Here is a 13,008-nt window from a genome sequence, read left to right as displayed (position 1 = left end):
CGTCCTTTCCTTATTTCCTGTGATAAACATGTATTCCGGACTCAGAACATTATTCTGGATATGACACTTATGTTGTTTCCATAGTGGATTTTTAAACATGAATCATTACTTATGACAAAAACCGAACCCCACTTCCATGTTTATAGTGTGCTAGTAGAGACTGATGCATTCCCTGAACATAGATGTTATCTCAGCTGTTGGAAATGGAGATAAAGACAATATTTGTTGATAGATTATGAAGTAAGATTTGATTACAGAATTGTTTTTAAAACCCCGAATAAGTCCCCCGGGTCAGTTTGACCCGAGGGACGTGATGTGATCAGCTGTGTGATTGCACCCTGACAGCAGACGGCGCGTTCTCACCTGGATATGGAGCTCTCGGACGTCAGGTCTTTAGGCGAACGCTTGGCGTTGAAGTTCCGCTTCGGCTGGGACACTGCACGACAAAAACCAACCAGGGGAGAGTCTGTTAACGACGTCGGGACGTCACGGATGATCAATCATTGTCAATGTCAGTTTTACTTCTATAGCTCATTTAAAAACAACGACAGGTGACCAAAGTACTGAGCAGGGTCGACGTCACATACATAACAAGTGTAAAAATGACTCCAACCGAAGTCAATCACAGGGAAACAAGACTTTAAAACATCAGGAACCATGGTAATGAAGGTCAAGGGTGGGGGGCACCCACTGCATGCAGAGGTTGTTCCATAGGGTGGGGGCACCCACTGCACGGGGAGGTTGTTCCATAGGGTGGGGGCACCCACTGCACGGGGAGGTTGTTCCATAGGGTGGGGGCACCCACTGCATGGAGAGGTTGTTCCATAGGGTGGGGGCGCCCACTGCATGGGGAGGTTGTTCCATAGGGTGGGGGCACCCACTGCATGGGGAGGTTGTTCCATAGGGTGGGGGCGCCCACTGCATGGGGAAGTTGTTCCATAGGGTGGGGGCGCCCACTGCATGGGGAGGTTGTTCCATAGGGTGGGGGCACCCACTGCATGGGGAGGTTGTTCAATAGGGTGGGGGCACCCACTGCATGGAGAGGTTGTTCCATAGGGTGGGGGCGCCCACTGCATGGGGAGGTTGTTCCATAGGGTGGGGGCACCCACTGCATGGGGAGGTTGTTCCATAGAGTGGGGGCGCCCACTGCATGGGGAGGTTGTGTTCATAGGGTGGGGGCACCCACTGCATGGAGAGGTTGTTCAAGGGTGGGCACCCCACTGCATGGAGAGGTTGTTCCATAGGGTGGTGGCACCCGCTGCACGGGGAGGTTGTTCAATAGGGTTGGGGCACCCACTGCATGGAGAGGTTGTTCCTAGGGTGGGGGCGCCCACTGCATGGGGAGGTTGTTCCATAGGGTGGGGGCACCCACTGCATGGGGAGGTTGTTCCATAGAGTGGGGGCGCCCACTGCCATGGGGGAGGTTGTTCCATAGGGTGGTGCACCCGCTGCAACGGGGAGGTTGTTCCATAGGGTGGGGGCACCCACTGCATGGGGAGGTTGTTCCATAGGGTGGAATTAACTGTTATTATTATTAACTGTAGGAAGGCTTTCGGAAATGTCAACAGACGAGGGCATCAGTGCACACGGGGCAACAAGCGCACGTTAATCTGTTTAGCTAAGATGGGCGCAGGTGCATTTGCTATTTTAACAACGTGGGCGCTGGACAGGAAATTAACAACTGCGTTGGTCTTACACTAGCAAAGACACTTGTATTGGGCTTTGTGCTGCGCTGCATGCAAGATAGGGCCCTGTATCTGCAGTGGTTGGAAAAGTGGACATGGGTTTGATTTTAATAAAAAAGAAAAGAAAAATGAATTTCATTCAAAAGTTGATTAATGCAACCCAGGGAAAAAAAATGGCGTCAACGTCAGTTTTGTACAACGGTACAATGACAGATACTTACTGGTGACTTGGTGGACTTTCTTCACCATGGAGCTGTTGTTCTGAGTGCCTTCTTTAGGGCCTCCGATTCTGACAAAACAATAAAAACAGTCGGTTTATTGGAGACTTTGAGACACTGTGGGAGTGAATTCATCACGTGAAGAAAATACCTTTTGGTCTTTCATGCACCAAAGCTATATTAGTAATCTTGGTTCTACAGATGATTAAAAGAGAAACTAAAAAACACAGATTCTGTGGCGTCTTCTTACCTCTGAACCCGGGACGGCGGAGCAAACACTCCATATTTGGGCAGGCAGCTGAAGTAGCGGACTCCAAACACCGAGCCATCGTGTTTCCCCGTCGCCTGGTCCAACTCGATCCCAAACCAGTACCCTGCAGGGACACAAGCAGCTCAGGTAAGGCCGGCTACAAATCTTCACTGACCAGTGGAAACTGTCACTTTCTCAAAGGTCTACAAATAAGAACCGGTTGAAGCCCAGCAGACCGACCTGGAGCAAAGTCGGTCTTTCCGTAGAAGCGGACGATGCCGTGTTTCTGCCCGGCCACCAGAACCTGGTCTCCGACTTCCACGTTCATCCCTTCCGGGTCCAGACTGCCGACCGACATCTTCTTCTTTTGAGCTGAAGACGCACAGCAGACACACATGCTGTACCATACAGATTCATAATGGATGTGTCAGAGTATAACTGGGGGGGCAGTAGCTAAGCCTGTAGGGAGTTGGGTTGTGCACCGGAGGGTCGCTGGTTCAAGTCCCTGTACCTGAGTGTGGATTGGTAGCTGGAGAGATGCCACTTCACCTCCTGGGCACCGAACCCCACCAACTGGCACAGACATCTCTCCATAAGTGCATGTATAGGTCCTGAGCATGTTTGTGTGTATTTCAGGCCTGTGTGTAGTGATTACTAACACAGTGTAAATTTTAATTTCCCCACTCAACAACAAACAGTAAAAATTAGATTGAACGTCAGCGTTGGTTCTGGCAGGACAAGTAGTCAAGAGACGCTGCTATTGGCCAACAACACGGTCAGCTGGGCTACAGCAGAACATCAGCTGATCAACTCCCCTCGCGGCTAAATGAAACTCTCACCAAAATGCATCCTAGGGTCTTTTTGTGAATGTACCTGAGTCAAACTTTTGCTTAAAAGCACAATTAAGTTGACTCACTGGTGATGGTGGCAGAGAGGAGGACACTGGACAAACCCCCCCCCCCCCCCCCCCCCGCACACCGTCATCAGCACCCAGAGGACCGGTTCAGTGGAAGAGGCTCCTTCCCAAGTCTCGGACCAACAGACTCAAGGACTCCTTTGTCCCTCATGCCACCAGACTATACAATCCTCACTAAGGAGGGGAGGAGGAAATAGGGCAGAGAGACACACACACACACCACACACACACACACACACACACCACACACACACACACACACACACACACCTTGATAATAATTTATGGTCTTTTGTTGTCTTTATACTGTCTTTTCTATCTATTTTTTTTTTCTTGCTAAAACTGCTGCTGGAATTTTCAATTTCCTCGCGGGAGTCATCCCAAAAGGATCAATACAGAGAAGTTTAAGTCTAAGTCTAGGTCTAGGTCTAGGTCTAAGACGGAGGTTTTGAGCAACTCACTGTAGTAGTCGTTCTTCCGGTCGCCGTTTAACACTCCAGTCAAAAAGAGTCGAGGAAGGAGAGTAAAAGGTGGAAATCTCCTAAAGCTTATTTCCATATAAAGACATGGATCATTTGTTGTTTTGTCGTTAGTGAAAAACAATATTGACCTTGTAGTTGAAAAAGGAGCCTCGTATAAGACATTTCCTCCTATGGAGTCCGTTAAATCCGCATTCGGAGATCGACTATTTTTGACTGGGAAAATGTCGGCTAGCGTAAACAACAACTGCTAACGTGAGTCTTTTTATTAAACTCTGTGAAAACCAACAATGTTCTGAGTTCATGCGTAGAGCCCCTGGTGGTACATGGAGCAAAGTCTCACGTTGTGTCGAGCCTTCTTTATGATTTGAAAATAGTGATTTGGATGCTAGTATAGTAGCACCCTTAGGTCTCCCATTCAAAAGGCCATTTGACCCAAAAATGAGAATACTTGAAAGTGGCGTTTCCATCCTAATTATGCTTTTGAATGAAAGTCTGACTCGGTTACATTCACAAAAAGACCCTAGGATGCATTTTGGCGAGAGTTACGCCTTAAAGCTGCTTTAATTTGCTCCAACTGCTGCTGCAGCTCCACCTTGTCGTGTGTAACGTGGCATTTGCTTCTATGTCATTGTTGCTGCTGTTATGGGGAAATAGTTCAGCTCTCCCAGTCTTAAACTGGGTGAGTGTAGTTTAATTCGTAATTTATTCAATAAAATGTCTTAAAGCCTTTTATTGTCTGCGTTGTTCTGGACTTAATGGACCTGACAGAAATTAATTTAATTTTTCCCCCATTTACTAATCCTGCAGATACACAGACCCCTCCCTCCAGAGCTCTGGGATACCTTTCTCTCTCTGCTTCTCTTTCTTCTCTTTCTCCTTCTTGGTCTTTCCGGCGAGGCGGGACGCCAGGTCCATGCGGGGGGTTCGGGGGGTCGAGGTAACGGATGAAGGCGCCTGATCCACAGCTTTGGAGATCTTCGACACCGGGGCGAAGATCCCTGCAGGGCGGAGAGGGACACAACGCGTTGAAGTCTCAAAACCAGCAGACACAGCCGGACCAGCCAGACCCACATCCAGATGTCGGGTCTGGGAAGTCCCTAATTGGCTGGGCTCAATCCGAGGGGCGGGATTAGTTAGTTAGATATTTAATGATCCCACTAAAATGGGAAATTATAGTGTTGCAGCAGCAAAATAAGTCACACAGCACAGAATATTAATATAATGAAATTCTAGGATACATTATACATACAATACAATACACATGAACTATTAATAAGATAAAATACAAGTATATATACAAGTTGGGAATACAAAAATGTGCATCTGCTTGAATAGTATGATAAATACAGTATGTAGATAAACCTTGTTTTATTGCCTGTGGTAGGAATGATAAATGTATGTATTTCAAATTCCGTCTGCACGCAGTGGGATAGCGCTCCAAATTTCCAAACAACAGAACTACAGTACGTGTTGAAATCGACCGGAAATCTCCTTTAAATGTGATTTTTTTGTTTGTTTCTTTGCTTCTCTGGGACAGTAAACTGAACATATTTGAGTTGTGGACGACCACCGTTTATTCTAACGGTCATCACAACACAAGCTTTTCATAGGAAATGCATTTTCTGGCAAAAAAACTAACATGTGAATGCTCAATGCTGAAAAGTGGGTGAGCAAATAAACTGGAAAATATTCACATTTGAGAAGCTGGAATCAGAAATTTGACTTTTTCTTAAAAGATGACTCAAACTAATTAAATTGATTTTCAAAATAGCTGGCGATGAATTTAATAGCTGGCAACTAATCGATCAATCTTTGCACCTCTAAGCAACTCCATCATCCTGTTTGAGTCGGTGCCTTGCTCACAGGCACCGTGGCAGCAGCTGTTACCTAGCTTCGGAGGGCAGATGAAGTAGCGGACGCCGCCCACGCTGCCGTCGTTCTTCCCCTCGGGCTCGTCCAGCTCCACGCCGACCCACTGGCCGCTGGCGAACTCGGTGGTCCCGCAAAACCTCAGAGTGCCGGGCTGAGAGAGAGAGACACACACAACGATGAAGATCTGACGTTAGAGCTGGAATCTCCACCGGGACGGACACATGACGGCAGACGTCCGGTAGCGGGTCAGGTTTGCGTGGAGGCAGGTAGTCCAGGGCCGGCCAGGGGCATAGGCAGTATAGGCAAGTATTAAAGGGCCCGGCAGTCCAAATGAGTAAAGGAAAGGTAAAATATGGGGGGGGGGGGAGGGCATCAAACAATTTGGAAAAAGGCCAAAAATGTCAGGATCCTGCTGTGACTGGATGGCTTTGTGCTACTCTGGTGGCCATTTTGTGTGTTGTGTTGTGTTGTGTTGTTTAGTGCTTGTTGCTGTCTTCCATGTGCTCTGTGGTTACCTGTCTGTCATGTGTCTTTGTCTCCGCCCATCCCCTTATATGGTCTGCACTTCCTGTCTTGTTAGTGTCCCTCCAGTTCTGCTCCCACCTGTTCCCCATTGTGTCGTTAGAGTCCCTCCGTTTGGGCTGTCACCTGTTCCTCGTTACTGTCTCGTCCAATCCTGTCTTTCTGTTGACTGGTCTGTGTATTTCTACACTCCTCTGTTGCTTTGTCTCTTGTTGGCTCGTTTGTCTGTTTGTTCCTGTGAGAGTTTTGTTTGTTTGTAGTTTCTAAGTTGTAGAGTCAAAATAAAGTGTGTTTGTTCTGCACATTTGCCTTAAAGAGTCTTGCAATTGGGTCCTCCTGCAAAAGCCGTGACAAAAAATGTCACAAAAAGCAACAATTACATAAAAAAATGGCTTTTGTAAATGACAAAAAAATGTTGAGAAAGCATCAAAAATGTCAAGAAAAACATTGAAAATGCATCAAAAACATTGAAAATAACAACCAAAAATGTTGAAATTGTGTCAAAAGTGTTTGGCGGGGAGAAAAAACGGTTGAACAGCAACAAAAACATGGGGAAAGCGACAAAAAATGCTATAAACATATGAAAAAAGCAACATAAGCAGCTGAAAACATGCCTAGGGCACCAGATTGGTTGGGGCCAGCGCTGAGATAGTCAGAGTGTCTGCGGCTGTGTTTTATAAAAAGGGGAAAGGTGACGCTACACAGGGAGGGTTTTAATTGGTCAGGTAACAGGAAGAGAAGGTGTCGTCAGCGTGGTCCAGTCCGTTCAGTTAGTCTACGTTCCAGGGTAGCGGTACCCGGTCCAACCAACCTGTTGGAGCTTTGCAGCCGGGCTGTCATCTCCGCTCTGGTCTCTCTGGAGCTACACAGCGGGAATACACACTGTTCAGAGCTACACGGCGGGAATACACACTGTTCAGAGCTACACGGCGGGAATACACATTGTTCAGAGCTACACGGCAGGAAAGTGGGATGGACAAACTGTCCATCAAAAGTATTCACCTTTCATACTGTAAAGACACCTTTCATACTGTAAAGATACCTTACCATTTATACTGTAAAGACAATTTTCATACTGTAAAGACACCTTTCATACTGTAAAGATACCTTACCATTTATACTGTAAAGACACCTTTCATACTGTAAAGACAACTTTTATACTTTAAAAACAACTTTCATACTGCAAAGACATCTTTCATACTGTGGAGAAACCTTTCACACTGTAAAGACATCTTTCATACTGTAAACACAACTTTCAAACTATAAAGACACCTTTCATACTGTAAAGACACCTTTCATACAGTGAAGATACCTTTCATGCTGTAAAGACACCTTCCATACTGTAAAGACACCTTTCATACAGTGAAGATACCTTTCATGCTGTAAAGACACCTTCCATACTGTAAAGACACCTTTCATACAGTGAAGATACCTTTCATGCTGTAAAGACACCTTCCATACTGTAAAGACACCTTTCATACAGTGAAGATACCTTTCATACTGTAAAGACACCTTCCATACTGTAAAGACACCTTTCATACAGTGAAGATACCTTTCATACTGTAAAGACACCTTTCATACAGTGAAGATACCTTCCATACTGTAAAGACACCTTTCATACAGTGAAGATACCTTTCATACTGTAAAGACACCTTTCATACAGTGAAGATACCTTTCATACTGTAAAGACACCGGTCATACTGTAAAGACGCCTTTCATACTGTAAAGACACCTTTCATACTGTGAAGAAACCTTTTGTACTGTAAAAACCACTGTCATACTGTAAAGACAACTTTCCTACTGTAAAGACACCTTTCATACTGTAAAGACACCTTTCATACTGTAAAAACAACTGTCATACTGTAAAGACACCTTTCATACTGTAAAGACACCTTTCATACTGTAAAGACACCTTTACTACTGTAAAGACCCCAGTCATACTGTGAAGACAACTTTCATACTGTGAAGACACCTTTCCTACTGTAAAAACACCTTTCATACTGTAAAAACACCTTTCATACTGTAAATACAACTTTCATACTGTAAAGACATCTTTCATTCGGTGAAGACACCCTTAATACTGTAAAGACATCTCCCATACTATAAAGACACCTTTCATACTGTAAAGACACCTTACCATTCATACTGTAAAAACAACTTTCATACTGTATAGACCTTACCATTCATACGGTAAAGACACCTTTCATACTGTAAAGACACTTTTCATAATATAAAGACACCTTTCATACAGTAAAAACCCCTTTTCATACTGTAAAGACACCTTAACTACTGTAAAAACCCCTTTTCATACTGTAAAGACACCTTAACTACTGTAAAAACGCCTTTCATACTGGAAAAACACCTTTCATACTGTAAAGACAACTTTCATACTGTAAAGACACCTTAACTACTGTAAAAACGCCTTTCATACTGGAAAAACACCTTTCATACTGTAAAGACACGTTTCCTACTGTAAAGACACCTTCCCTACTCTAAAAACACCTTTCATACTGTAAAAACACCTTTCATACTGTAAAGACAAGTTTCCTACTGTGAAGACAAGTTCCATACTGTGAAGACACCTTTCATACTGTAAAGACACCTTTCATACTGTAAAGACACCCTTCCTACTGTAAAGACCCCTTTCTGTAAAGACTTAAGATACAGTATTAGGGGACCACTAAGATCTGTATAAAAGAGACTTCAGATCCAGTACTGGGGAACCACTAAGGTCTATAAAAGAGACTTTATGTCCTGAAGAAGTTAAGGACAAAACACAAGACTTTCACCAGGAATCAGGTGTTCATGTCCTGGGAGAACTACTTAGGGAAACCAGGTTTTAACCCAAACCATAATCTTTTTACACATTGCCATTGTCCCTCTACGGCATTTTGTGGATATAATAACAACGCCTCTGACCTTCATCTCGTCCACCATCACGCGCTCGCCGAGCTTCAGCCCCAGGGAGGTCAGCATCAGGTTGCCGGGGATGTTGTCGTAGTTGGGCAGCGTGGCTCTGGGAAGGTTGCAGCTCAGAGGGACGGCGTCCAGCAGCAGCTGCTTCAGCTCCTTGGCCACCATGGCGGCCTCCGCCTTGTCCAGGCTCATGTCCATCGGGTCGGGAACCACCTCGCCCGGGACCTGGCCCTTATCGTTCTGCAGAGAGAAGAAGAAGAAGTTAAGGACAAAACACAAGACTTTCGCCAGGAAAAGAGACTTCAGATACAGTATTAGGGGACCACTAAGGTCTATATAAAGAGACTTCAGATACAGTATTAGGGGACCACTAAGGTCTATATAAAGAGACTTCAGATACAGTATTAGGGACCACTAAGGTCTATATAAAGAGACATCAGATACAGTATTAGGGACCACTAAGGTCTATATAAAAGAGACTTCAGATACAGTATTAGGGGACCACTAAGGTCTATATAAAAGAGACTTCAGATACAGTATTAGGGACCACTAAGGTCTATATAAAAGAGACTTCAGATACAGTATTAGGGACCACTAAGGTCTATATAAAAGAGACTTCAGATACAGTATTAGGGACCACTAAGGTCTATATAAAAGAGACTTCAGATACAGCATTAGGGACCACTAAGGTCTATATAAAAGAGACTTCAGATACAGTATTAGGGACCACTAAGGTCTATATAAAAGAGACTTCAGAAACAGTATTAGGGGACCACTAAGGTCTATATAAAAGAGACTTCAGATACAGCATTAGGGACCACTAAGGTCTATATAAAAGAGTGTTCATGTCCTGAAGAAGTTAAGGAGAAAACACAAGACCTTCACCAGGAAACAGGTGTTCATGTCCCAGGAGTACTACTTAAGGAAACTGTTTTTTAACCCAAACCATAATCTTTTTTCCAATCTTAAAAAGCTGTTATGGTTTCTAAAATGTATACTTTCTTCGCAGATGCTCAACTTTGGTCGGCAGAACTCAATAAATTCAGATAAATGTAACTGTAGAGGCCGCTTAGCTTAGCTGTCATGCTATTGGCAGGCCATTGCTGTAATTTCGAAGGATATGGTATATGAATTGTTGTGCATGAGTTTGGATAATAAACCAAGGCGTTGTTACCCGGACGATGGGGCTGGCCCCGTGCTCGAGCAGACATTTGACGGCTCCCAGACAGAGGTTGGAGGCCGCGATGTGGAGCGCCGTGCCGTAGTGGAAATCACTGCAGGTGGAGTTCAACACTGGGGAGAAGAAGAAGGTAGAGATGTGTTACTCTGAAATCACTCCATTCCAGAGCTTTAGCTGTGTGTGTGTGTGTGTGTGTGTGTGTGTGTGTGTGTGTGTGTGTGTGTGTGTGAGTGTGAGTGTGAGTGTGTGTGTGTGTGTGTGTGTGTGCGTGTTTGTTTAACTATATTCGTGGGGTCCAAAAACCGTGAGTTCAGTATACTTGTAGGGTCCTGACAGCTTTGTAGGGCCAAAATGCTGGACCCCACAACTTTAAAAAGCTGTTTGAGGGTTTAGACTTGGTTTTAGGATTAGGGTTAGAGTTAGGTTATGGTTAGGGTGAAGGTCAGGGTTTAGGTTAGGCATATGGTTTTGGTTTTTATCTTGTTTTCGGTCATTTCTCCGTGTTTCCTCCCTGGTCTTGTGTAGTTGTTCCTGTCTTGTGTTTCCCATTGAGTGTCTGAATGTTCTGTTTCCTGTTTTATTTTGAAGTCTGTGTCTCTGTCTCATCTTCCGTTTTACTTACTGTGTCTTCTCCTATGATTACCGGATGTTTTCCACCTGTTTCCCAGCCCTCTTGTCACCTGCCTCTTGTTATCCTGTGTATTTAGTGTCTGTGCTCCCCTCGTCTATTGTCCCATCGTTTTGTGAGTTAATGTGTTCCTGATGGTTTGGTTTTCGTCCTCCTTGTGATCCATTTTCCCCTCGTGAGTTCTTTCCGATCTCTGTTTTCCAGTTTGGGGATTTTCCCTTTTTTTGGTTTTGGATTTTGGGACTCCGGGGATTTTTGACGTTGTTTCCTTGAGTCGCTGTTTTTCCGTTTGGATTCATGTTTTGGTTTGGACTCTGTTTTTTAAATTAATAAATCTCCTGCCTGCCTCCTCTGTGTTTTGGTCCCAACTTCATTGAACTGTAGTAGATGCTTCAGATTAGGGGCTAGGGAATGCATTATGTTGATGACAGGTCCCCCTAAAGGTGGGTGTGTGTGTGTGTGTGTGTGTGTGTGTGTGTGTGTGCATGCATAAGACTGTGTGTTTGAGGTGTGCGTGTACCTCTGGGTTTGGTGCCTTTGAGCAGGACCCGGATCAGTTCCGGGACGTCGAAGTACGCGGCGTAGTGCAGAGCGTTCATGTTGGTCCAGCGGCTCCTCAGACTCACGTCGGCGCCCAGCGCGATCAGCTGGCTGCTGAGACGCAGCGCGGCCGCCGGGTCGCCTGCACACACAATACCATCGGTTTACACTAAAAGTACACACAGAGGTACACAACAACTACATGTCGCACAACAGAGGAAAACACAACAACAGCCACGGCACAGAGACATGTTCCATGATGTCCTCGGATCCAGATCTGAATTGGCAATGTACGGATCTTTAAAAGAGTTCCTGAGCTCGTTGGGTCTAAACGAAAGGACGCTAAGTCCACTATTAGATGGCAACCATTGGTGTTCGAGCTGGAATCTTCCCCCTTATGAGGTCATAAGGGGCAAGGTTACCTCCCCTTTCTCTGCTTTGCCCGCCCAGAGAATTTTGCCCCCTCATGAGAGAGAGACATCATGGCTTTCAAACAAGTGAAGCATGGCAGTTGGTCAAGGCCACCCCCCAAGCCTCCACCTTGCCCCCCCCCCCCCTCCTAATTAGTATTTAAAGCTACAGACAAAGAAATGACATATACTAAGGAAAGCTCATTGTGGGACTGACTCTAGAGGCTGGAATTCTGCACCAAGGCTGGATTTTGGGTAAGAGACTTCAGATACAGTATTAGGGACCACTAAGGTCTATATAAAAGAGACTTCAGATACAGTATTAGGGACCACTAAGGTCTATATAAAAGAGACTTCAGATACAGTATTAGGGACCATTAAGGTCTATATAAAAGAGACTTCAGATACAGTATTAGGGGACCATTAAGGTCTATATAAAAGAGACTTCAGATACAGTATTAGGGACCACTAAGGTCTATATAAAAGAGACTTCAGATACAGTATTAGGGGACCACTAAGGTCTATATAAAAGAGACTTCAGATACAGTATTAGGGGACCATTAAGGTCTATATAAAAGAGACTTCAGATACAGTATTAGGGGACCATTAAGGTCTATATAAAAGAGACTTCAGATACAGTATTAGGGACCATTAAGGTCTATATAAAAGAGACTTCAGATACAGTATTAGGGACCATTAAGGTCTATATAAAAGAGACTTCAGATACAGTATTAGCGGACCACTAAGCTCTATATAAAATACTTCAGATACAGTATTAGGGACCACTAAGGTCTATATAAAAGAGACTTCAGATACAGTATTAGGGGACCACTAAGGTCTATATAAAAGAGACTTCATATACAGTATTAGGGGACCGCTAAGGTCTATATAAAAGAGACTTCAGATACAGTATTAGGGGACCACTAAGGTCTATATAAAAGAGACTTCATATACAGTATTAGGGGACCGCTAAGGTCTATATAAAAGAGACTTCAGAGACTTCACCTGTAAACTAGAATCTTACCGACTCCGTGTGCTCCGGCCTTGCAGCTGTAGTGAAGCAGCGTCATGTCCGTCAAACCATCACGGTCGTTCACATGGCAACCACGCTTCAGGATCTGGGACAGAAAAACAAAAAGAGAGACACGCAGGACAGTTCAAAGACACCATTAGCAGTTTGATATCAAATGACATTATCATAAATAGTGGATTTAAATAGTGCATAGGTTTAATTTTTATGGGAATTTCCTGGTAAAGTGAAGGCTAAAAAATCTATTATTTAAATTTTTTATTTAGCTTTTCCAATGACCACCTGCAGGACAGGTTGGTCTACGTGATCTGCAGGTAGACGCCGTGTACCCCCTAGGAAAAGTCAAGGATTTCCATATA

At 44.5% G+C, this 13,008-nt stretch overlaps 1 protein-coding gene across 1 annotated transcript; it reads right to left on the bottom strand.

Moving 5' to 3' along the window:
* Positions 1–193: 193 nt before the first annotated feature.
* Positions 194–12,758, bottom strand: clip3 (CAP-GLY domain containing linker protein 3; the record flags this gene model as incomplete). The annotated part of the gene is made up of 11 exons (XM_032508934.1): positions 194–436; positions 1,907–1,974; positions 2,154–2,277; positions 2,394–2,525; positions 4,394–4,549; positions 5,439–5,574; positions 6,757–6,807; positions 8,865–9,101; positions 10,036–10,154; positions 11,190–11,351; positions 12,644–12,758. Coding segments are annotated over 11 exons (1,377 nt in total), but the record flags the coding sequence as incomplete, so codon positions are not given.
* Positions 12,759–13,008: the final 250 nt, after the last annotated feature.

This window comes from Etheostoma spectabile, unplaced genomic scaffold (genome assembly GCF_008692095.1).
Source record: "Etheostoma spectabile isolate EspeVRDwgs_2016 unplaced genomic scaffold, UIUC_Espe_1.0 scaffold00010010, whole genome shotgun sequence".
In the NCBI taxonomy this organism is placed as follows: Eukaryota; Metazoa; Chordata; class Actinopteri; order Perciformes; family Percidae; genus Etheostoma; species Etheostoma spectabile.
This window is presented reverse-complemented; position numbering and strand designations above follow the sequence as displayed.